We start from the raw sequence: 26,683 nt of genomic DNA on the forward strand, positions 1-26,683 counted from the left end.
TCATTGATGACGCAAGCGCATCAACTCTTCTCATTGGCTGTCGAGTGCCGCGAGGTCGCAATAAAAGTTGCAGCGAGGCCCCGCCCTCGTACAGGAGCCAATCCTGAGTAGCCGAGATGGAACCCGGAAGCGAGGTTCCTGGCGGCGCTTTTCCGACTATGAGGTGGGTAGTTCTTTCTCGTCTGGGGTCACACTTCCTGCTCGCTTGGCGCCACCTTTGAGCGCGTGAACCGAAAGGGGCGGGCCCCTGTGGACCCCTGGTGAGCTCTGCAAACCCGGCCGCGAAGTTTGGTCTTCGGTAGGGCTGGAGCAGTTTCTTCGGGCTTAGCGGTTTGGAAGGCCGCAGACGCGCCTCCGGGGCCTGTGAAGTGACCGGCCAGTGCCGGGGTCGCGGCTGGTGGCCTTCTCTCACTGCCCTCCTCAGAGTGAACATTCGACTTCTAGTTTACAAGCCTTTCCCTGCGTCTCCTTATTGTCTCCGTGGACCCCAGGTTCAGCACATCTGTATTGCTTTGTGCTGACAATGCATTAAAAAAATAATAATAATGTGAAACTTTTGAATTAGAAAATCTGGGCCTTTAGTTCCATTGAAAGTTGTTTTAATCTTTATAAATTTGAGCGCCTTCGCCTGTCTAATGGGGCTTATCGCTCCACCTGTCACTGAGCTGTTTAGTAAGAGTTGACATACTTTGTGGAATGTGATCTTTAAAAAACATAACCTAGTTCCTCCTGTTGCAATATCATCAAGTAGAAATCTTGATCGACTGTTTAAATCTTGAATCAGGGAGATGCACCAGAGTTTGACTTTTTAAATTAAATTAAGAAATTTTTGTATGTAATTTATTTTACCTGGAACAGTAAATTCAAAATTTTAAAAGAGTTTTTATAAAAAGGAGAGGAGGGGCACAAGATCTGTGCTATAATGTTGCTGTGCTGTACTTACACTCTAGCTTAAGTCCTGTTCGACTCTTGTGACTATGGCTTGCCAAGCTCCTCAATCTATGATATTCTTTAGGCAAGAATACTGGAGTGGATTTGCCATGCCCTCCTCCAGGAGATCTGACCCAGGGATCGAGCCCACCTCTCCTGAGTCTCCTGCATTTCAGATGGATTCTTTACTGCTGAGCCACCAGGGGATGCCCCAATAATGTTACTATGGATGCTGTAATTAATATGTGAACTTTACATTATTTACTGGTATTTATTGTTTAATGAATAGATGTATATTGCATTGTAAGCTTCAGAGAATAGCTTGAGAAAAAAGTGAAAATATTAGAATATAAAAACCTTTCTGATAGGGTCTCCTGATTGATCTGAAAAACTGAACTATCTTTGAAAATTCTTTAGTGCAGTCCTTTTTTGTGCATAGGGTCTTCCTTCTTGACTCATGGTAAAGAATCTGCCAGCCATGCAGGAGACCCAGGTACTATCCTCGCATGGGAAAGATCCCCAGGAGAAGGGAAAGGCAACCCATTCCAGTGTTCTTGCCTGGAGAATTCCACGGACAGAGGTGTCTTGTGGGCTACAGTCAATGGGGTCACAAAGAGTTGGCCATGACTCAGCAGCAAACACTGCATTGTGCTACAAAGTAACAGGTCCAGAGAAGGTATTGGTCATGAGTGATAGATTTAAACTTGACTTTAATGCTCTTAGCAGTAGTATTAAAATATAGTGATGCACTCAGTTCTGTTCAGTTCAGTTGCTCAGTCGTGTCCATCTCTTTGCAACCCCATGAACCGCAGCATGCCAGGCCTCCCTGTCCATCACCAACTCCCGGAGTTTACCAAAACTCATGTCCATTGAGTCAGTGATGCCATCTAACCATCTCATCCTCTGTCGTCCCCGTCTCCTGCCACCCTCCATCTTTCTTAGCATCAGGGTCTTTTCCAATGAGTCAGCTCTTCGCATCAGGTGGCCAAAGGATTGGAGTTTCAGCTTCAATATCAGTCCTTCCAATGAACATCCAGGACTGATCTCCTTTAGGATGGACTGGTTGGATCTCCTTGCAATCCAAGGGACTCTCAAGAGTCTTGTCCAACACCACAGTTCAAAAGCATCAATGCTTCTGTGCTCAGCATTCCTTATAGTCCAACTCTCACATCTGTACATGACCACTGGAAAAACCATAACCTTGACCAGACGGATCTTTATTGGCAAAGTAATGTCTCTGCTTCTTAATATGCTATCTAGATTGGTCATAGCTTTTCTCCCAAGGAGTAAGCGTCTTTTAATTTCATGGCTGCAATCACCATCTGCAATGATTTTGGAGCCCCCCAAAATAAAGTCAGCCACGGTTTCCACTGTTTCCCTATCTATTTCCCATGAAGTGATGGGACCAGATGCCATGATCTTAGTTTTCTAAATGTTGAGCTTAAAGCAAGCTTCTTCAGTCTCCTCTTTCACATTCATCAAGAGGCTCTTTAGTTCTTCACTTTCTGCCATAAGGGCGGTGTCATCTGCATATCTTGAGGTTATTCATATTTCTCCCGGCAATCTTGATCCCAGCTTGTGCTTCATCCAGCCCAGTGTTTCTCAGGATGTACTCTGCATATAAGTTAAATAAGCAGGGTGACAATATACAGCCTTGACGTACTCCTTTTCCTATTTGGAACCAGTCTGTTGTTCCATGTCCAGTTCTAACTTGCTTCCTGAACCTGCATACAGGTTTCTCAAGAGGCAGATCAGGTGGTCTGGTATTCCCATCTCTTTCAGAATTTTCCACAGTTTATTGTGATCCACACAGTCAAAGGCTTTGGCATAGTCAATAAAGCAGAAATAGATATTTTTCTGGAACTCTCTTGCTTTTTTCCATGATCCAGCAGATGTTGGCAATTTGTTCTCTGGTTCCTCTGCCTTTTCTAAAACCAGCTGGAACATCTGGGAGTTCACGGTTCACATATTGCTGAAGCCTGGCTTGGAGAATTTTGAGCATTACTTTACTAGCCTGTGAGATGAGTGCAATTGAATGGTAGTTTGAGCATTCTTTGGCATTGCCTTTCTTTGGGATTGCAATGAAAACTGATCTTTTCCAGTCCTGTGGTCGCTGCTGAGTTTTCCAAATTTGCTGACATTGAGTGTAGCACTTTCACAGCATCATCTTTTAGGATTTGAAATGGCTCAATTAGAATTCCATCACCTTCACTAGCTTTGTTCATAGTGATGCTTTCTAAGGCCCACTGGACTTCACATTCCAGGATGTCTGGCTCTAGGTGAGTGATCACACCATCATGATTATCTGGGTCGTGAAGATCATTTTTGTACAGTTCTGTGTATTCTTGCCACCTCTTCTTAATATCTTCTGCTTCTGTTAGGTCCTTACCATTTCTATCCTTTACTGAGCCCATCTTTGCATCTTTTTCCACTGGTCATGTATTGGACTACAAAGAAAGATCAACATGGAAGAGTTGATGCTTTTGAACTGTGGTGTTGGACAAGATTCTTGAGAGTCCCGTGGACTGCAAGGAGATCCAACCAGTCCATCCTAAAGGAGATCCATCCTGAGTGTTCATTGGAAGGACTGATGTTGAAACTGAGACTCCAGTCCTTTGGCCACCTGATGCGAAGAACTGACTCATTTAAAAAGACCCTGATGCTGAGAAAGATTGAGGGCAGGAGGAGAAGGGGACAACAGAGGATGAGATGGCTGGATGGCATCACCAACTCGATGGACATGGATTTGGTTGGACTCCGGGAGTTGGTGATGGACAGGGAGGCCTGGCGTGCTGCAGTTCATGGGGTTGCAAAGAGTCGGACATGACTGAACGACTGAACTAAACTTGCATGAAATGTTCCCTTGGTATCTCTAATTTTCTTGAAGAAATCTCTCGTCTTTCCCATTCTATTATTTTCCTATATTTCTTTGCATTGATGCATTCATTTGCATTGATGCATTCAATTAAAACTCGTGAAAATTAGGTAGAAAGAAGTCTGTATCTTAGGAGTATGAGTAACTCTAAGATTTCTCAGAATCCATTCCAAGCAAAATCAAGTGATAGCACTTTAATCATGTTAATTATGCAAATGTTTTAATGCCTGTGTATCTAAGTCGGACATAAATGTAAGTTAAATATAGTCCCTATTATTAAGCTAACAATCTCTTTAGAGGCTAAAACAAGAATAAAGTTAGTGATAAGACAGTATGTATCACCAAGAAACAGGAGAAACTAGAGAGAGAGATCTAATATGCAGCCTCAACAAAGACTTAAGAGAGAGGCAACTTCTGGGAAGAGTCTTAAATGACTAAAAAGGTTTCAACAAATATAATTAGGAAGCTGAGAGATATTTTTAAAATATCTATTATACTCATTTTCTTTAAGTGGTGTTAAACTTTGATATGCTGTACAACTTTTTTATAATAAATGAATTCATTTTAATTGGAGGCTAATTACAATATTGTGGTAGTTTTTGCCATACATTGACATGAATCAGCCACAGGTGTACATGTGTTCCCCAATCCCAAACCCCCGTCCCACCTCTCTCCCCATCCCATCCCTTTGGGTTGTCCCAGTGCACCAGCTTTGAGTGCCCTGTTTCATGCCTCGAACTTGGACTGGTCTTCTATTTCACATATGGTAATATACATATTTTAATGTTATTCTCTCAAATCATCCCACCCTCGCCTTCTCCCACAGAGTCCATTAGTCTGTTCTTTACCTCTGTGTCTCTTTTGCTATCTCGCATATGGGGTCATTGTTACCATCTTTCTAAATTCGATGTATATATGTGTTAATATACTGTATTGGTGTTTTTCTTTCTGGCTTACTTCACTCTGTATAATAGGCTCCAGTTTCGTCCACCTCATTAGAACTGATTCAAATGCATTCTTTTTAATGGCTGAGTAATATCCTATTATGTATATGTGCCACAACTTTCTTATCCATTCGTCTGCCAATGGACATCTAGGTTGCTTCCCTGACCTGGCTATTGTAAACAGTGCTGCGATGAACATTAGGATACACATGTCTCTCTCACTTCTGGTTTCCTCGGTATGTATGCCCAGCAGTGGGATTGCTGGGTTGTATGGCAATTCTATTTTCTGTTTTTGAAGGAATCTCCACACTGTTCTGCATAGTGGCTGTACTAGTTTTCATTCCCACCAGCAGTGTAAAAGGATTCCCTTTTCTCCACACCCTTTCCAGCATTTATTATTTGTGGACTTTTTGATACCAGCCATTCAGACCAGGGTGAGATGGTACCTCATTGTGGTTTTGATCTGTGTTTCTCTGATAATGAATGGTTTTGGGCATTTTTTCATGTGTTTCTTAGCCACCTGTATGTCTTCTTTGGAGAAGTGTCTGTTTAGTTCTTTGGCCCAGTTTTTGATTGGGTCATTTATTTTTCTGGTATTGAGCTTCATGAGCTGTTTCTGTATTTTTGAGATTAATTCTTTGTCAGTTGATTCATTTGCTATTATTTTCTCCCATTCTGAAGCCTGTCTTTTCACTTTGCTTATAGTTTCCTTCGCTGTTCAAAAGCTTTTAAGTTTATGGGAGGTGGGTCATAGAGAATCTTGCTGTTATTTATGTTAGAGAGTGTTTTGCCTATGTTTTCCACTAGGAGTTTTATAGTTTCTGGCCTTACATTTAGATCTTTAATCCATTTTGAGTTTATTTTTGTGTATGGTGTTAAGAGTGTTCTAGTTTCATTCTTTTACAGGTGGTTGACCAGTTTTTCCAGCACCACTAAAGAGATTGTCTTTTCTCCATTAATATTTTTTCCTCCTTTTCCAAAGATAAGCTGTCCATAGGTGCATGGATTTATCTCTGAGCTTTCCATTTTGTTCCATTGATCTATATTTCTGTCTTTGTGCCAGTACCATACTGTCTTAATGACTGTAGCTTTGTAGTATAGTCTGAAGACAGGCAGGTTGAGTCCTCCAGTTCTATTCTTCCTTCGTTCTCAAGATTCTTTTGGCTATTAGAGGTTTTTTGTATTTCGATACAATTTGTGATATTATTTGTTCTAGCTCTGTGAAAAATACCATTGGTAGCTTCATAGGGATTGCATTGAATCTATAGATTGCTTTGGGTAGTATACTCATTTTCAGTATATTGATTTTTCCGATCCATGAACATGGTATATTTCTCCATCTGTTAGTGTCCTCTTTGATTTCTTTCACATGTGTTTTATAGTTTTCTATATATAGGTCTTTTGTTTCTTTAGGTAGATATAGTCCTGTGTATTTTATTCTTTTCGTTGCAATGGTGAATGGAATTGTTTCCTTAATTTCTCTATTTTATCATTATTAGTGTATATTCAAGGGATTTCATGTATTAATTTTATATCCTGCAACTTTACAATATTCATTGATTAGCTCTAGTATAATTTTCTGGTGGTGTCTTAGAGTTTTCTATGTAGAGGATCATGTCATTTGCAAACAGTGAGAGTTTTACTTCTTTTCCAAACTGTATTCTTTTATTTCTTTTTTTCTCTGATTGCTGTGGCTAAAACTTCCAAAACTATGTTGAATAGTAGTGGTGAGAGTGGGCACCCTTATCTGGTTCCTGACTTTAGGGAAAATGCTTTCAATATTTCACCATTGAGGATAATGTTTGCTATGCGTTGATCATATATGGCTTTTATTATGTTGAGGTATGTTCCTTCTATGCCTGTTTTCTGGAGAGTCTTTATCATAAATGGTTGTTGAATTTTGTCAAAGGCTTTCTCTGCATCTATTGAGATAATCATATTATTTTTATCCTTCAATTTGTTAATGTGGTATATCACATTGAGTGATTTGCAAATATTGAAGAATCCTTGTATCCCTGGGATAAAGCCCACTTGGTCATGATGTATGATCTTTTAAATATGTTGTTGGATTCTGTTTGCTAGAAATTTGTTGAGGATTTTTGCATCTATGTTTATCAGTGATATTGGCCTATAGTTTTCTTTTTTTGTGTCATCTTTTTCTGGTTTTGGTATTAGGGTGATGGTGGGCTCATAGAATGTGTTTGGGAGATTACCTTCCTCTGCAATTTTCTGGAAGAGTTTGAATAGGATAGGTGTTAGCTTTTCTCTAAATTTTTAGTAGTATTCACCTGTGCTTTTGTTTTTTGGAAGATTTTTTATTATAGTTTCCATTTCTGTGCTTGTGATGGGTCTGTTAAGATTTTCTATTTCTTTCTGGTTCAGTTTTGGAAGGTAATACTTTTCTAAAAATTCATCCATTTCTTTCAAGTTGTCCTATTCATTGTCATATAGTTACTGATGCTGTTGCTAAGTCCCTTCAGTCGTGTCCGACTCTGTGCAACCCCATAGACAGCAGCCCACCAGGCTCCACCGTCCCTAGGATTCTCCAGGCAAGAACACTGGAGTGGGTTGCCATTTCCTTCTCCAATGCATGAAAGTGAAAAGTGAAAGTGAAGTCGCTCAGTCATGTCCGATTCTTTGAGACCCCATGGACTGCAGCCTACCAAGCTTCTCCGTCCATGGGATTTTCCAGGCAAGAGTACTGGAGTGGGTTGCCATGATAGTAGTCTCTTATGATCCTTTGTATATCTGTGTTGTCTGTTGTGATTTCTCCATTTTCAGTTCTAATTTTGTTGATTTGATTCTTCTCCCTTTTTTACTTGCTTAGTCTGGCTAATGGTTTGTCTATTTTACTTATCTTCTCAAAGAACCAGCTTTTAGTTTTGTTGATTTTTGCTATGCTGCTGCTGCTAAGTCACTTCAGTCATGTCCAACTCTGCGACCCTATAGACGGCAGCCCACCAGGCTCCCCGTCCCTGAGATTCTCTAGGCAAGAACACTGGAGTGGGTTGCCATTTCCTTCTCCAGTGCATGAAAGTGAAGTCGCTCAGTTGTGTCTGACTCCTAGCAACCCCATGGACTGCAGCCTACCAGGCTCCTCCATCCATGGAATTTTCCAGGCAAGAGTACCAGAGTGGGATTTTTGTTATAGTCTCCTTTTTTTCTTTTTCATTTATTTCTGCCCTAATTTTTGTGATTTCTTTCCTTCTACTAACCCTGGGGTTCTTCATTTCTTCTTTTTCTAGTTGCTTTAGGTGTAAAGTTATTTATTTGACTTTTCTCTTGTTTCTTGACTATGTTTTCAGTGCTATGAACCTTCCCCTTTACACTGCTTTTCAGTTCAGTTCATTTCAGTTTAGTCACTCAGTCATGTCTGACTCTTTGTGACCACGTGGACTGCAGCATGCCAGGCCTCCCCGTCCATCCCAACTTTGGAAGCTTGCTCAAACTCATGTCCGTTGAGTCGGTGATGCCATCCAACCATCTCATCCTCTGTCGTCCCTGTCCCCTCTCACCTTCAACCTTTCCCAGCGTCAGGGTCTTTTCAGATGAGTCAGCTCTTTGCATCAGGTGACCAAAGGATTGGAGTTTCAACTTCAACATCAGTCCTTCCAATGAACACTGCTTTTACTGAATCCCATAGGTTTTGGGTTGTCATGTTTTCATTTTCATTTGTTTCTGTGAAGATTTTGATTTCCTTTTTCATTTCTTCCATGATTTGTTGGTTATTCAGCAGCATGTTATTTAGCATCCATATGTTTGTATTTTTATAGTTTTTTTCCTGGAGTTGACATCTAATCTTACCGCATTGTGATCAGAAAAGATGCTTGAAATGATTTCAGGTTTTTTGAATTTACTAAGGCTAGATTTATGGCCCAGGATATGATCTATCCCAGACAATGTTCTGTATGCACTTGAGAAAAAGGTGAAATTCATTGTTTTGGGGTGAAATGCCCTATATTAATTGGGGCTAACTGCTCCATTGTATTATTTAAAGTTTATGTTTCCTTGCTAATTTTCTTTTGGTTGATCTATCCATAGGTGTTAGTGGGGTATTAAAGCCTTCCACTATTGTTGTGTTACTGTTAATTTACCCTTCTATACCTGTTAGCATTTGCCTTTTGTATTGAGGTTCTCCTATGTTTGGTGCCTATATATTTATAATTTTTATATCTTCTTCTTGGATTGATCCTTTGATCATTATGTAGTGTCCTTCTTTGTCTCTTTTCATGGCTTTTATTTCAAAGACTGTTTCATCTGATATGAGATTGCTGCTCCTGCTTTATTTTGGTTTCCATTTGCATGAAATATCTTTTTCCAGCCTCTCACTTTCATTCTGTATGTGTCCCCTGTTTTGAAGTGGGTCTCTTGTAGACAGCATATATAGGGGTCTTATTTTTGTATCCATTCAGCCAGTCCTCGTCTATTGGTTGGGGCATTCAACCCATTTATGTTTAAAATAATTATTGATAAGTATGATCCTGTTGCCATTTACTTTGTTGTTTTGGGTAGAGTTTATACACCTTTTCTGTGTTTCCTGTCTAGAGAAGATCCTTTACATCTATTGAAGAGCAGGTTTGGTGGTGCTGAATTCTCTCAGCTGTTGCCTGTCTGTAAAGCTTTTGATTTCGCCTTCATGTTTGAATGAGATCCTTGCTGGGTATAGATATCTGGGCTGTAGGTTTTTCTCTTTCATCACTTGAAGTATGTCCTGCCATTCCCTTCTGGCCTGGAGAGTTTCTGTTGAAAGATCAGCTGTTATCTTTATTGGGATCCCATTGTGTGTTATTTGTTGCTTTTCCCTTGCTGCTTTTAATATTTGTTCTTTGTGTTTGATCTTTGTTAGTTTGATTAAATGTGTCTTGCGGTGTTTCGCCTTGGGTTTATCCTGTTTGGAACTCTCTGGGTTTCTTGGACTTGAGTGAATATTTCCTTCCCCATCTTAGGGATTTTTCAACTGTTACCTCCTCAAGTATTGTCTCACGCCCTTTCTTTTTGTCGTCTTCTTCCGGAATTCCTATGATTCGAATGTTGGGGTGTTTAACATTGTTCCAGAGGCCTCTGAGGTTGTCCTTATTTCTTTAATTCTGTTTTCTGTTTTCTTCTCTGCTTCATTTATTTCAACCATTCTATCTTCCACCTCACTTATCCTGTCTTCTGCCTCAGTTATTCTACTGTTGGTTCCCTCCAGAATGCTTTTGGTCTCAGTTATTGCATTATTCATTATTGATTGACTCTTCTTTATTTCTTCTAGGTCCTTGTTAAACATTTCTTGCATCTTCTCAATCCTGGTCTCTAGTCTATTTATTTTAGTTTCAAAAGTTTGTTTTCAAGATTTTGGAGCATCTTGACTAACATTATTCTGAATTCTTTTTCAGGTAGACTCCCTATCTTCTCCTTTTTTTTTTTTTTTTGGTTTAGTGGATGCTTATTATGTTCCTTTACCTGCTAAATATTTATCTGCCTTTTCATTTTGTTTAGATTGCTGTATTTGGAGTGTCTTCTGTAGGCTGGAAGTTTGTGGGTCCTCTTTATTGTGGACCCTGCTCCCTGTGGGTGGGGTTGTACTAGTGGCTTGTCAAGGTTTTCTGGTTAGGGGAGCTTATGTCTGTTCTGGTGGGTGAAGCTGAATGTCTTCTATCTGGAGTGCAATGAAATGTACAGTAGTGAGTTTTGGGGTGTCTGTGGGTTTGGTGTGACTTTGGGTGGTCTGTCTTTTAATGCCCAGGGCTGTGTTCCTGCGTTGCTGGAGAATTAGCATGATATGTCTTGCTCTGGAACTTGTTGACTCTTGGGTGGTTTTTGGTTTCAGTGTAGGTATGGAGGCTTTTGATGAGCTCTTGTCTGTTAATGGTCCCTGGAATCAGAGGTTTTCTGATGTTCTCGTGTTTTGGAGTTAAGCCTCCTGCCTCTGGCTTTCAGTCTTATTCTTACAGTAGCCTCAAGACTTCTCCATCCATACAGCACTGATGATAAAACATTAAGGTTAATGGTGAAAAGATTCTCCACAGTAAGGGACACCCAGAGAGGTACACAGAGTTACATAGAGAAGAGAAGAGGGAGGAGGGAGATAGAGGTGACCAGGAGGAGAAGAGGGGAGTCAAAAGGGGAGAGAGCAGTCTAGCCAGCAATCAATTCCCTAAGTGCTCTACACAGTCTGGAACACTCAGAGAAGTTTACGGAGTTCCATAGAGAAGAGAAGAGAAAAGGAGGAAGGAGATAGAACTGACCAGGACGAGAAGAGGGGGAGTCAAAACGGGAGAGAGCATTCAAGCCAGTAATCACAACCCTAAGTGAACATGGATACTGAAGATTAGATTCTTAAAGGTACAAAATTAATTAAAAAAAAAATACCAAGAAGCAAAGATTAAAAATATAGACTAGAGGTTAGACTCTAAAAAATATAATATTAAAAATAAAAAAAAGGAATCACAAAAATTATAAAAAATATATATATGAAATTTGCTTTTACAATAGGATCTTTTTTTTGCAAGGTAATAGTAGGTTATAAAAGTGAAAATTAAAGTAGTAAAGAACTTAAAAAAAATTAAAAAGTGATCGTATAAAATATATTTAGGAATTTCTCTGGAGCTGTTGTGGGCAGTGTGGTGTGAGTTCAGTTTCAGATAGTTCCTTGTTCCAGCTTGTACTTGTTCTCAAGGTCTATAGGCCCCCTCTAATGCTTCAGTTCAGTTCAGTTGCTCAGTCGTGTCCGACTCTTTGCGACCCGATGAATTGCAGCACACCAGGCCTCCCTGTCCATCACCAACTCCCGGAGTTCACTCAAACTCACGTCCATCGAGTCCGTGATGCCATCCAACCATCTCATCCTCTGTCATCCCCTTTTCCTCCTGCCCCCAATCCCTCCCAGCATCAGAGTCTTTTCCAATGAGTCAACTCTTCGCATGAGGTGGCCAGAGTACTGGAGTTACAGCTTTAGCATCGTTCCTTCCAAAGAACACCCAGGGCTGATCTCCTTTAGAATGGACTTCTTGGATCTCCTTGCAGTCCAAGGGACTCTCAAGAGTCTTCTCCAACACCACACTTCAAAAGCATCAATTCTTCGGCACTCAGCTTTCTTCACAGTCCAACTCTCACATCCATACATGACCACTGGAAAAACCATAGCCTTGACTAGATGGACCTTTGTTAGCAAAGTAATGTCTCTGCTTTTCAATATGCTATCTAATGTTTAGTCAGTGTTAACTACAGGGTTTTAATCTGTTGCATGTGTCACTTCCGGAGCGGGTCCCTCTTCTTTATTTTGGCTTCCTCTGTTTGAAAGTCTCTTCAGTGTTTAATTTCTGCCCTGACACAAGGGGGCAAATGTGGTCACTTATTTATGCTCACTTGTTCAGTTGTGTTTTGGGGAGGGAGGAACCCTGCAAACAAATATCACTGGCATGTGTGGGGAGTGCTCACAATGTATGGACCACACTGGGTTTGCCCAAGCTCACAGCATGTTCTTTCTGGTTCTACACTGCTCAGGCTGCAGGGTGCTCTGCAGGGCACTGTCCAAAGCGGGCCCTGGGTTTCATGCACTTTCCAGGTCTAAGCCCCTCGGGTTCAGGTTCTCGGGTACTCCACAAGGGCACAGACTCTGTTGGGCATGTGTTTTGTGCCCTTCCCAGGTCTGAGCAGCTCAGGCGACCAGGTGCTTGGCGAGCACACTGTCCCCAGTGGGCCATGCATCTGAATCACCTCTCTGGTCTTGGGTGTGCCATGTGTCTCCTCTGGGAAGCTGATCTCAGGCTATGACCCTCCTGGCAGATGTCAACCATTCAGGATCCCAGGAGACATGGTTAGCAATTGGGGGCCTGCTCAGTTCGGTGCAGGATGCTGGTCTCTGAGGCCGAGATTGGAGCAGCCCCTTGCCTTCTGGCTCTGGCCGTTGCCTGCCTGCCTCTCTGCCTCTGGCGGGAAGGGAACTGTATGCAGCTGGCTAGCTCTCCTTTGGTGATTACTCAATCCTTTGCTCTGTGAGTGGGCCAGGCTGCACATTAAGTTGGAACATTTCACAGGAAAGTGTTTTTTTTTTCTCTCTCTCTCTCTCTGGCTATCCCACAGTTTGGGCTACTGTCTCACATTAGCTCCCTCAGATTGTCCTCAGAGCATTCAGGCCTGGTCCTTACCTTAAGCATGCAGCCCGCGCCTCCCTTTCCAGCCTCCGGTCGAGAATCTGGGCTACTTCTCTGCTGGGAGTTGTGGTTAGGCACCTATTCTGTGGGTTTTTGGTTTTTTTTTTTTTTTCTTCCTGGTTATCTTGCCCTCTGAGATTCTAAAACTCCCCATAGACCCGCTGTTGGGGGGGTTTCCTGGTGTTTGAAAACTTCTCCTTCATGACTCCCTCCCTAGGATGGGTCTCCGTCCCTAACTCTTTTGTCTCTCTTTTTGTCTTTTATATTTTTTCCTACCTCCTTTTGAAGAGAATGGGTTGCCTTTCTGGGTGCCTGGTGTCCTCCGCCAGCATTGAGAAATTGTTTTGTGGAGGTTGTTCAGCATTCAAATGATCTTTTGATAAATTTGTGGGGGAGAAGGTGCTCTTCCTATCCTATTCCTCCTCCATCTTGGGACTGCCCTCCTGCATAACTCTTTAAGCTTATATTGTTTATAAATTATTATGGCAACCTAGCAGAATAAATATCATTTCCTTCAGGAAGCCTTCTGTAATCCCTTGGTGGTGGTATTTTAGTCACTAAGTTGTGTCCAACTCTGCAAACCCATGGACTGTGGCCCACCAGGCTTCTCTGTCCATGGGATGCTCCAGGCAAGAATACTGGAATGTGTTGCCATTTTCTTCTCCAGGGCATCTTCCCAACCCAGAGGTTGAACCTATGTCTCCTGTGTTGGCAGACAAATTCTTTACCACTGAGCTATCAGGGAGGCCCTCAGTAATCCCATAAGACTGGGTTAATTACGGTCTTCCTGTATATTCATTGTATCTGGTTACAGTCTTATCATAGTACTTAATGCTGTTTTTGCCAGTCTTCCTGACTAGATGATAAACTTCATGAGGTTAAGACATGGATCTTGTTCATTATTGAATCCCAGTACCTAGAGACTGGCGGGCTTCTGAAGTGGTGCAGTGGTAAAAAAAAAAAAAACAAAAAAAAAACCTGCCTGCCAATGTAGGAGACAAAAGAGAAGCAGGTTTGATCACTGCATCAGAAAGATCCCCTGGAGAAGAAAATGGCAACCCACTCCAGGGATTTCTAGCCTGGGAAATCCCTTAAACAGAGGAGCCTGCCAGGCTATAGTTCAGTTCAGTTCAGTCGCTCAGTCGTGTCCAACTCTTTGCAACCCTATGAATTGCAGCACGCCAGGCCTCCCTGTCCATCACCAAATCCCAGAGTTCACTCAGACTAACGTCCATCGAGTCAGTGATGCCATCCAGCCATCTCATCCTCTGTCGTCCCCTTCTCCTCCTGCCCCCAATCCCTCCCAGCATCAGAGTCTTTTCCAATGAGTCAACTCTTTGTGTGAGGTGGCCAAAGTACTGGGGTTTCAGTTTTAGCATCATTCCTTTCAAAGAACACCCAGGACTGATCTCCTTTAGAATGGATTGGTTGGATCTCCTTGCAGTCCATGGGACTCTCAAGAGTCTTCTCCAACACCACAGTTCAAAAGCATCAATTCTTTGGTGCTCAGCTTTCTTCACAGTCCAACTCTCACATCCATACATGACTACTGGAAAAACCATAGCCTTGACTAGACGGACCTTTGTTGGCAAAGTAGTGTCTCTGCTCTTTAATATGCTATCTAGGTTGGTCATAACTTTCCTTCCAAAGCTACAGTTCAGGGGGTCGCAAAGAGTTGGGCATGATTGAGCCACTAAGCACAAGCACATAACACCAAGAGACTAGCACATGCCAGGTTTTTTTTCATCTTTGTTGAATGAAGGAGTGAATGACAGCCAAAATCCTGTTTCACAACAAGAACCCAACTAAGAACAATAGTTGTCTGTCAGTGAATAGGACTACTTTTTAAAGCCATGAATTTTCCTCAGCCAGAAATTGTTTAAGTAGAAAGAGGATGATTATTATAGATGTCATGGTAAAGATACCTGCATTGATGAGAGATTGGGACATGTGTTCTCTGGGGACTATTCCATCTCTAAGAATCTCTGATTCTTGGAAGTAGTTTTTAGGAAATACAAATTTTTGCTTCTTTTCTATAGCATCTATGTGTCTAGTTTACAAAAATGGTGAATGTTCTCATTTTATTGTATTAGTTATAATTTAAAAACTTCAAGCATTAATCAACTGTTAGTGTAATATAACATAGTATCTAAACCAGTAGATTCAAAATAAGTCAGAGTCATAACTACTGACTTAGAGGAAAACAATAAAAAAATGAGTATTAGGCCATTAAAAATAAAGATAACTGAAATCTGTCAGCTCCAATATTTGATGAATGTAAAGAGTATTAATAAACACCAAAAAGTTTAGACAGAGTATATTTGTGTATGTTTGCAAGACTTATTTATGCTATTAATAAAGCCTCAATTACTGGTTTGTTCCTAATTTTTGTGTTTGTGTTTTCAGATCTTGATGAATAAAATAAAGCAGACATAATCATCTCTGGAGAGATTATTTATAGCCTGGTGTTTTAAATGATTTATATTTAAAATAGTAGTAAAAATGGAAAAAGAAAAAGTAAATGATGAAAAACCAGACCCAGAGAACTCCTTGGACTTTTCTGAACACTTCAACCAACTTGAACTGTTGGAAACACATGGACACCTTATTCCCACTGGTACCCAAAGTCTCTGGATAGGGAATTCTGATGACGATGAAGAGCAAGATGAAAAAACTGAAGAGTGGTATCAACTGCAAGAAAAAAAAATGGAAAAAGATCCAAGCAAATTGCTTCTTTGGGCTGCTGAAAAAAATCGGGTAAAAAAAAAAAAGAAAAGAATGGTTAGAAAAGAAACCTTAGTTTAGTCGAAAAACTACTAGATTGGAAGCCAGAGGACCTGTCCCTGAAGCTTACTTTTTCCTCAGACCAAACTGAAAAAAAATCACTTCATGAAAGCAGGTGTCTGAGGTTATTTTAGTTAGAAGGAATTGAGCTTCTTAATCTCTAGATTTCCTTTTTAGCATTGTTTTCTACTGATAAAAGTTTATGTTTTAAAGTTTTATACACACACACACAAAAAAAGTTTTATACATCATGCATATTGGTGTGATAATCCTACTACTGAAAGATCAGAACATAATGTCCCCTTATTATGTTTTCTTCGCAAATGAAACATAACATATCAAACATGATTCTAGCCTGTATTTTTCATCTAACTGTAGCTTTAGTGCAGTAAGCCTTAATTGGACTAGGAGTAAACGTATGGATTGGTTTTCAGAGAATCACGTTCATAAAATTAAGTTTATGAGGGAAAAAAAAGCCAAAAGAATTTATAATTAACACTGACTTGTTCATTGTTAAATCGGTTGTCCTCCTCCCCACAAGAAATCTTAAGTTTATTTTACAGTCATCTACTAACAAGGAAGTTTTCATTTAACTTAATTAAATCTAACACCACTAGACTGTTTCATGTTGTTTACTGTTTTGTTTCATGTTGGGTTTGTGAAAGATCTCCTGTTTTATTCTCAGCTGACCACAGTGCAGAGACTGCTTTCAGAAAGGGCTACCCACGTGAACACTCAAGATGAAGACAAGTACACACCGCTCCACCGAGCAGCCTACAATGGACACTTAGACGTGGTCCGGGAGCTGATTGCACACGGGGCGGATGTCCATGCGGTGACCGTGGATGGCTGGACACCCCTGCACAGTGCCTGTAAGTGGAATAATGCCAGAGTGGCTTCTTTCTTACTGCAGCATGATGCAGATGTCAACGCCCAAACGAAAGGCCTCCTGACCCCCCTACACCTTGCTGCTGGGAACAGAGACAGCAAAGACACCCTAGAGCTCCTCCTGATGAACCGCTACATCAAGCCAGGTCTGAAGAACAGCCTGGAGGAAACAGCATTTGACATCGCCAGGAGGACCGGTATCTATCACTACCTCTTTGAAATTGTGGAAGGCTGCACAAATTGTTCACCTCAGTCTTAATAATGGTTCTAATAATTTTCTTAAGTTTCTAAGTCTGAGTGCCTGCTTTGTGTGAGATGTGAAATATCCCCATTGTACAAAGTTGACATCAAAAGTCTTAGGACAGTAATTCAGTGGTACTCACGACACTATCCCTCCAAGTGAATTGCCTGACCTTGATGTCAAAATGTATTTGAAAGTTGTTTGGATTTATATTTAATGATTTCCATGACGTTTGTGATTTTTACCAAATCATTTTAACTTGTCTATATTGAAAAACTTGTCAGAGGTTGTACAGAAAACTAATGATATTTTTGGTGCTGATCCAAGAGAAATGTATTTTTACATTTACAATATCCCCCATCCTAGAGCTTTGTGGAGTATTTAGTATATCAACATGTATTTTTATAAGGTCAAGTAACTCAGAATTTTATTTAAAAATCTTAAATATACTGGTGCAGTTCAGCTGTCTTCTCTGCATCACCATAGCCATTTGCTTTCACTGTAAACCGTAAGAATGAACATATTAGTGACTTGAATCTTCATAAGTTTAAAAAAAATTGAGAAACCTAGATCTTTGTTTTTTATTAATAGAACCATAGATGTTTAATCTACGAATGTTATATACTGCCTCTCCTTCCACAATCCACACAATCCTGTGGACCCTCCTACCTCACCCACCCTGGTCAACCTACATAATCCTTATTCTCCTGGTGAGTCATCACAACCCTTAAGACATGCGCACAACTATACCTTGGTCCAGGTGATCATAGCCTATTTGCCATCCAGCTAGTTTTACCTGTCTGGTCCTGCTGAGCCAGGCCCTGCTCACCTCATCTTCCAGGGTCACAGGAAGGGTTCTTTTCCAGGATCCTCATTTTATAGAAGCCACACAAAGTCAAAGTGACAAGGGAAAAGGAATTCTAAGATGATTATACTGGGGCAAGAACTGCAAAGTGGCTCAGGCATTTTATAAAAGCCACGTTGTAGATAACAACAAAAGCGTAAGTATAAATATTCTAAAAAAAATAAATAAAGGTTTTAAACAACCAAGAAAAAGCGTAAATAATTCTTATACCTGTGTGTATCTTATCTATCCGGCATACATTTGTTTAGCTTTGACTCTGTCCATCTCTCCAGCAGCAGCTTCCTGTTCCTTTACCCTTCTGTGACTAAAACAAGAGTTATCTCTCAACTTCTCAGCACCAGAACTGACACACTGGGGAAAGGGAGCTGAACTAATGGGCCTTTTCTTTGGTTATATGTGTGTATGTGTGTATATAAACATATATATATGTATATATAGTTTTTTATTTTCTTTTTTTCTTTTTGGCTGTTCTGCGAGGCTTGCAGGATCTTAGTTCCCCAAACAGGGATTGATCCTGCATCCTTGGCAGTGAAAGCTCAGAATCCTAACCACTAGACCACCAGGGAATTCCCTCTATGGTTATATTTTTTTTAATGTCCACCAAAGTATTTGTCTCTTTTGACCCAGTCCATGTGACCCAATTACCTTAAACTAAGTAACAACGTTATTTAATCAAATATGTGTGGCAGTTTTTAGGTTAAAAGAAGATTGGATCATCTCAGAAAATTTAAAGATGACATATGAACTGAATCATTGTGACAGTGATTTTAACACTTAGGAGAGCTTTGGTTATTTTGTGATCTCTGGCTAGGACATAACTCTATTTCAGGGTATCAATACCTTTGATATAAGGGTTTTGGCGATAAGTGAGAGGTTTATTTCTGTTTAATCTGACCTAATGTAGTGATGCCAAATGACAAGGTATAGCTGATAGAAATGACAGTAGAATAAGACCCCAACTACCCCCATTAGACGGAATGAAGCAGGACAAAGACTAATAGAGTTTTGCCAAGAAAATGCACTGGTCATAACAAACACCCTCTTCCAACAACACAAGAGAAGACTCTATACATGGACATCACCAGATGATCAACACCAAAATCAGATTGATTATATTTGCAGCCAAAGATGGAGAAGCTCTATACAGTCAGCAAAAACAAGACCATGAGCTGACTGTGGCTCAGATCATGAACTCCTTATTGCCAAATTCAGACTTAAATTGAAGAAAGTAGGGAAAACCACTAGAAAATTCAGGTATGACCTAAATCAAATCCATTATGATTATACAGTGGAAGTGAGAAATAGATTTAAGGGCCTAGATCTGATGGATAGAGTGCCTGATGAACTATGGAATGAGGTTCATGACATTCTACAGGAGAGAGGGATCAAGACCATCCCCATGGAAAAGAAATGCATAAAAGTAAAATGGCTGTCTGAGGAGGCCTTACAAATAGCTGTGAAAAGAAGCAAAAATCAAAGGAGAAAAGGAAAGATATAAGCATCTGAATGCAGAGTTCCAAAGAATAGCAAAAAGAGATAAGAAAGCCTTCTTCAGCAATCAATGCAAAAAAAAAAAAAAATAGAGGAAAACAACAGAATGGGAAAGACTAGAGATCTCTTCAAGAAAATTAGAGATACCAAGGGAAAATTTCATGCAAAGATGGGCTCGATAAAGGACAGTAATGGTATGGACCTAACAGAAGCAGAAGATATTAAGAAGAGATGGCAAGAATACACAGAAGAACTGTACAAAAAAGATCTCACGACCCAGATAATCACGATGGTGTGATCACTCACCTAGAGCCAGACATCCTGGAGTGTGAAGTCAAGTGGGCCTTAGAAAGCATCACTACAAACAAAGCTAGTGGAGGTGATGGAATTCCAGTTGAGCTATTTCAAATCCTGAAAGATGATGCTGTGAAAGTGCTGCACTCAATATGCCAGCAAATTTGGGAAACTCAGCAGTGGCCACAGGACTAGAAAAGGTCAGTTTTCATTCCAATCCCAAAGAAAGGCAATGCCAAAGAGTGTTCAAACTACCGCACAATTGCACTCATCTCACACACTAGTAAAGTAATGCTCAAAATTCTCCAAGCCAGGCTTCAGCAATATGTGAACTGTGAACTTCCTGATGTTCCAGCTGGTTTTAGAAAAGGCAGAGGAACCAGAGACCAAATTGCCAACATCCGCTGGATCATGGAAAAAGCAAGAGAGTTCAAGAAAAACATCTATTTCTGCTTTATTGACTATGCCAAATCCTTTGTCTGGATCACAATAAACTGTGGAAAATTCTGAAAGAGATGGGAATACCAGAGCACCTAACCTGCCTCTTGAGAAACCTGTATGCAGGTTAGGAAGCAACAGTTAGAACTGGACATGGAACAACAGACTGGTTCCAAATAGGAAAAGGAGTACGTCAAAGCTTTATATTGTCACCCTGCTTATTTAACTTATATGCAGAGTACATCATGAGAAACGTTGGGCTGGAAGAAGCACAAGCTGGAATCAAGATTGCTGGGAGAAATATCAATAACCTCAGATATGCAGATGACACCACCCTTGTGGCAGAAAGTGAAGAGGAACTAAAAAGCCTCTTGATGAAGTGAAAGAGGAGAGTGAAAAAGTTGGCTTAAAACTCAACATTCAGAAAACGAAGATCGTGGTATCTGTTCCCATCACTTCATGGGAAATAGATGGGGAAACAGTGGAAACAGTGTCAGACTTTATTTTTGGGGGCTCCAAAATCACTGCAGATGGTGACTGTAGCCATGAAATTAAAAGATGCTTACTCCTTGGAAGGAAAGTTATGACCAACCTAGATAGCATATTCAAAAGCAGAGACATTACTTTGCCAACAAAGGTCCGTCTAGTCAAGGCTATGGTTTTTCCAGTGGTCATGTATGCATGTGAGAGTTGGACTTTGAAGAAGGCTGAGCGCCGAAGAATTGATGCTTTTGAACTGTGGTGTTGGAGAAGACTCTTGAGAGTCCCTTGGACTGCAAGGAGATCCAACCAGTCCATTCTGAAGGACATCAGCCCTAGGATTTCTTTGGAAGGAATTATACTAAAGCTGAAACTCCAGTTCTTTGGCCACCTCATGCGAAGAGTTGACTCATTGGAAAAGACTCTGATGCTGGGAGGGATTGGGGGCAGGAGGAGAAGGGGACGACAGAGGATGAGATGGCTGGATGGCATCACTGACTCGATGGACGTTAGTCTGAGTGAACTCTGGGAGTTAGTGATGGACAGGGAGGCCTGGCGTGCTGCGATTCATGGGGTCACAAAGAGTTGGACACAACTGAGCGACTGAACTTAACTGAACCCCATTAGACTGCTCAACAAGGCTACCTGATTACCTGAAAGTCACAGAGCCTATGGCTCCTTTCTTACTTGCAAATGAGTTGCATTCATGATTTTATATATATATATAAGCTTTCCCTATGAGTATGACTCCAAAGGAGCTGCTTTATTTCTAAGAAAATGAGATATGACTTCTCCCTTTTTTTCAGTCTTCAATCACTCAACCAGTCCTAGGGAGCAAATTTCTACATATTAGAGAAATCCCTTGCATCCCTGAGGGTGGAACTTGTATTATTTGCTTCCTTTATACCTTCCATGGTGGTTTTTAAATTTTATTTATTATTATTTTTTCTTTTTTAATTGAAGTATACTTGACATAAAATATGTATTTCAGGTATATAACAAAAGTGATTTTTTTTTTTCTTTTTGGCCATGCTTCATGGCCTGCGGGCCTTGGTTCCCCAATCAGGGATCTAGCCCACACCCCTCACATTGGAAGTGCACAGTCTTAACCAGTGGACCACCAGGAAGTCCCAACAAAGTGATTTGATACTCTCCTTAGTGTTTTCTGACTCCTCAGTCCACAGAAGATGTGCTCTAATCATGCTTTTCACTACTCAGTGGACCCTTGAATACACATTTGTATCGTGCAGGTCCATTCATAAGCAGTACTACACAACCCATGCTGAAGAAGGAAATGCCAACCCACTCCAGTGTTCTTACCTGGAAAATCCCACAGACAGAGGAGCCTGGTAGACTACAGTGCATGGGGTGGCAAAGAGTTGGGCACAATTGAGCACACATGCCTATGTGCACACAACCTATGCAGTTGGTTAAATCTGTAGATGCAGAACCACAGATACAGTTCCAATGAGAAAGTTCGATTTTTGGTTATGCAGAGGGTCAGTACCCCAATCCTTGTGTTTAAGGGTCAACTCTGTATTAGCTGTGTTTACCAGTTGAAGAAGACTAAATCATTTCCAAACAAAATTTTCACTAGTCTCACATAGTTTATCTCAAGAACTTTTTAAAAAATAAAATCTGTTTTGCATAACAAGGCTTAACTGTAACTATGTGCTTGAGGAACTTTGTCATTGTTCAAGGGACAGTGACCCACAATGAAATTAGTTGACTTTGCTTTTATAAATCTTAAATGTGCTTCTCCAGGTCCCAAACATTTGTTCTAGCTCATAGCTTACAACAGTGAAAAGATTTAGCATTTTTATACTATGGATGTGAAAACATCCTTTTGTTTCTCTTCATTGGCATCCATTATTGCATTTACCACTATGCTAGAAGATCATGATCAAAAGAGGCCCAGAGGGGGGCAAAAAAAAATGTCAGAGAAATAAAACTTGGTCTAAGACCTATGTCCCATACCAAAATGAAATTGCATCAGTTCTCCATTCCTGATAAAAACAGGTGCCATCTTCACCCTACCATAGGAATTTACAGCACTGCTTTGACTCAGGGAGGTACCAAACATGATCACAAAATCATTGATAATGGCTTACTTCATTAGTTACCATGGGATGCTCCGGTCCTTCTGTAAGTTCATAGAATGACCATTCAACTTGTGTAAGACAGAGTGCTTTCTCTAGAGGGAATTAAAGATCCATGTTTATTAAGTTCATAAGACAGTAAACTAAGAAGGATTGAGTGTAGGTAGCATATTGATATTTTAAATTCCTAAAAGTTTCCCTTGGAAATCCTGCAATTTCAGTCTGGGAACCTAAGTGGAAATTATTAAAATCATTGCTACTACATAAAACATAATGTGAGCCACATAGATAATTTTTTTTCTAGTGGATGCATTAAAAAATGGGTGAAATTAATTTTAATAATTTACATCATCTAACCTGATACATCCAAAGCACTCATTCCAGTATGATACACATATTTTTAAATTATTGAGATATTTTACTTTTTTTATATTACATCTTCAAAATGCAATGTGTATTTTATGTTTTTACTCAGTCAGTAAGTCATGTCTGACTTTTTGTGACCCCATGGACTGCAGCATTCCAGGCTCCTCTGTCCTCCACTATCTCCCTGAGTTTGCCTAAGTTTGTGTCCACTGAGTCAGTGAGGCTATCTAATCATCTCATCCTCTGCCCAAGAAAATACCTGCCATTGCTTCTAGTGTATTTTGTGGCACATCTTAATTCAGATGACCCCATTTGACTAGTGGCTACTTTGTTCAGCACAGGTCAAGATGCCTGAAACTTTCCCTGGAGGCAAAGCAGAAGGCTAAGAGGAAGAGCAGGAAATTTTGAGCCAGATAAATCTGTGTCCAAATCATGATTGCCTTTTGGCAAATGACCTGTTTTCTCACATGTAATATGCAGATAGTATCTATCTTGTTACAGTTTTGTGAGGAATAAATGAGATGTAATATAGAAAAGGTATTTCCTTTCCCAAACATTTCAAGCAGGAATGCCCTTTCTATTTTAGGTATTTGGATCCTTGAAGATCCCAAAGTTCTTCCTTGATATTCCTATAGTTCTTTCTCATGACTTTAGTAGGATATGCAACAAACAGTTTCTTTCAAGAATCCAAGCAAAATGCCTTCCTGTCTTCAAAGGCCCTTGCCAGATGTCAAGGCCTCCAACAGAAGAAAAAACTTCAAGGAATAAGAAAAGGCAAAGAATTTCAGCAGCTAATTCAATTTTCAGTTATACAGAGGGTCAGCACCCCAGTTCTTGTGTTTAAAGGTCAACTCCATATTACCTAGCTAATTACAGCTAATTATAAGGACTTGAAGGAAATGAGATTCTAAGAGAAAATCTGTTTGCACTGTGGACCCAGAGCCTTGAAACTCAGAATACTTTACTGCTCATTCCATATGTGGAACTTTCTGGTACTTACCAAATGAGTGGTTCTAAATTGATACCATTTTCCCTTTTCATGATGGGTCTTATTAATGCTGAGCAAATGCAATAAAAGCACTCATATTTGGTTTATCACTTTAATTATTCAATCAAGCCTCAGGAACATCTAATAGTCCTCACCATGAATTGAATGACATAGCCCCATCTGCCAGTGGATCTCAGAAAAGCAGAAATTTGTAGGCCCGAAACTGTGTTTAATGAAAGAAATGGCTTATGAAATCTAAAAGCAAACTACTACCTAATTTGTTTTCTTGTTTCCCTTTCTATTATAACATGTTCAGCATTTTGTCTCTGCTAGACAGTGCTTGGAAGTTAGGAGAACAACACTGAAGAATAAATGTTCGTTCATAAGCACTTACTCGAGTGGTCATTGGCATTCCTTTTTCAGACACAGCTGTCTTAAGGCAATTTTTAGCAATAAAAACCAAATGAAAATGTGAGTCTGCCTTTATTAAAAAATCAGGTGTCTCTCAGTTCAGTTCAGTTCAGTCGCTCAGTCGTGTCTGACTCTTTGTGACCCCACGAATCGCAGCATGCCAGGCCTCCCTGTCCATTGCCAACTCCCGGAGTTCACTCAGACTCACGTCCATCGAGTCAGTGATGCCATCCAGCCATCTCATCCTCTGTCATCCCCTTCTCCTGCTGCCCCCAATCCGTCCCAGCATCAGAGTCTTTTCCAATGAGTCAACTCTTCGCATGAGGTGGCCAAAGTACTGGAGTTTCAGCTTTAGCATCAGTCCTTCCAAAGAAATCCCAGGGCTGATGTCCTTCAGAATGGACTGGTTGGATCTCCTTGCAGTCCAAGGGACTCTCAAGAGTCTTCTCCAATACCACAGTTCAAAGGCATCAATTCGGCGCTCAGCTTTCTTCACAGTCCAACTCTCACATCCATACACGACCACAGGAAAAACCATAGCCTTGACTAGACGAACCTTTGTTGGCAAAGTAATGTCTCTGCTTTTGAATATGCTATCTAGGTTGGTCATAACTTTCCTTCCAAGGAGTAAGCATCTTTTAATTTCATGGCTGCAGTCACCATCTGCAGTGATTTTGGAACCCCAAAAAATAAAGTCTGACACTGTTTCCACTGTTTCCCCATCTATTTGCCATGAAGTGATGGGACCAGATGCCACGATCTTCGTTTTCTGAATGTTGACTTTTAAGCCAACTTTTTCACTCTCCTCTTTCACTTTCATCAAGAGGCTTTTTAGTTCCTCTTCACTTTCTGCCATAAGCGTGGTGTCATCTGCATATCTGAGGTTATTGGTATTTCTCCGGGCAATCTTGATTCCAGCTTGTGCTTCTTCCAGCCCAGCGTTTCTCATGATGTACTCTGCATATAAGTTAAATAAGCAGGGTGACAATATACAGCCTTGACGTACTCCTTTTCCTATTTGAAACCAGTCTGTTGTTCCATGTCCAGTTCTAACTGTTGCTTCCTGACCTGCATACAAATTTCTCAAGAGGAAGATCAGGTGGTCTGGTATTCCCATCACTTTCAGAGTTTTCCACAGTTTATTGTGATCCACACAGTCAAAGGCTTTGGCATAGTCAAAAAAGCAGAAATAGATGTTTTTTCTGGAACTCTCTTCCTTTTTCAATGATCCAGCAGATGTTGGCAATTTGGTCTCTGGTTCCTCTGCCTTTTCTAAAACCAGCTGGAACATCTGGAAGTTCATGGTTCACGTATTGCTGAAGCCTGGCTTGGAGAATTTTGAGCATGACTTTACTAGCGTGTGAGATGAGTGCAATTGTGCCGTAGTTTGAGCATTCTTTGGCATTGCCTTTCTTTGGGATTGGAATGAAAACTGACCTTTTCTAGTCCTGTGGCCACTGCTGAGTTTCCCAAATTTGCTGGCATATTGAGTGCAGCACTTTCACAGCATCATCTTTCAGGATTTGAAATAGCTCAACTGGAATTCCATCACCTCCACTAGCTTTGTTCATAGTGATGCTTCCTGAGGCCCACTTGACTTCACATTCCTGGAAGTCTGGCTCTAGGTGAGTGATCACACCATCGTGATTATCTGGGTCGTGAAGATCTTTTTTGTACAGTTCTTCTGTGTATTATCAGCCTTACCTAATCGTTTTCAATGTAATGCACAAGTAGAATAACCTCAAATGGTCTTCTTTATGAAAGTTTCTGTATATCCAGTCGTGCTACACTGAGTCGCTGTGATAATAATGACTTTAACTGTGTGCAGGCTGTGCTGTAGGACTCACATACATTGCTTCATGTGAGCCTCACAGTAACTCTCAGAGATAGGATGCCATTGTATATACAGGAAAGTGGGCTTATGGAGGTTCAGTAAATTGTCATGCAGTTAGTGAGAGATGGAGATAAGTTTCAAGCATGTCTTTGTGATTCTACCACCTTTGATCTTTGTAAAGCTGATTAAAGAAGATATCCTTTGGTGCACATTGAGTTTATTTTCTTTGAACTGTTTACAGAAAAGTTTGTTCAAACATTACCGCTTTTCACATGAGTGTTACTATCTCAGTATCACCAGTTAGTTTATCAAATAACCATAACAAAAATTCAGTTTTCTTTCTTTTCCATTTTCTTTAAGATTATTTTTATGTAGTCAGTTTACAGTAGTGTTTGAGTATATAAAAAATTACTATTCTTAGGAGAAAGGGCTTCCGTGGTAGCTCAGCTGGTAAAGCATCTACCTACAATGCAGGAGACCCTGGTTTAATTCCCTAGGTCGGGAAGATCACCTGGAGAAGGGAGTGTCTACCCACTCCATTATTCTTGCCTGGAGAATCCCATGGACAGAGGAGCCTCGCAGGCTAGACTGTTTCACTCTCAACCCCACCTGGGAGA

General features: G+C 40.5%; 1 protein-coding gene across 2 annotated transcripts; it reads left to right on the forward strand.

The window, feature by feature from the left end:
• Positions 1-64: 64 nt before the first annotated feature.
• Positions 65-26,273, forward strand: ANKRD49 (ankyrin repeat domain 49). Of its 2 annotated transcripts, none has more exons than XM_061440051.1 (3): positions 65-163; positions 15,294-15,644; positions 16,357-26,273. In XM_061440051.1, exons 2-3 carry the CDS (start codon positions 15,390-15,392, stop codon positions 16,816-16,818), a joined length of 717 nt encoding a protein of 238 aa, XP_061296035.1. In that variant the 5' UTR covers positions 65-163; positions 15,294-15,389; the 3' UTR covers positions 16,819-26,273. The 2 variants fall into 2 exon arrangements, with proteins under 2 accessions (XP_061296035.1, XP_061296036.1); XM_061440052.1 differs by lacking the exon at positions 65-163 and adding an exon at positions 189-260.
• The last annotated feature ends 410 nt before the right edge of the window (positions 26,274-26,683 follow it).

The sequence above is a fragment of the Bos javanicus genome, chromosome 15, assembly GCF_032452875.1.
Source record: "Bos javanicus breed banteng chromosome 15, ARS-OSU_banteng_1.0, whole genome shotgun sequence".
Classification (NCBI taxonomy): Eukaryota; Metazoa; Chordata; class Mammalia; order Artiodactyla; family Bovidae; genus Bos; species Bos javanicus.

Coding starts and splice junctions, on each gene's coding strand:
- ANKRD49 (XM_061440051.1), top strand. CDS start 15,390: ATGGAAAAAGAAAAAGTAAATGATGAAAAACCAGACCCAGAGAACTCC. Junction 15,645..16,356: donor GGGCTGCTGAAAAAAATCGG/GTAAAAAAAAAA, acceptor TTTTATTCTCAG/CTGACCACAGTGCAGAGACT.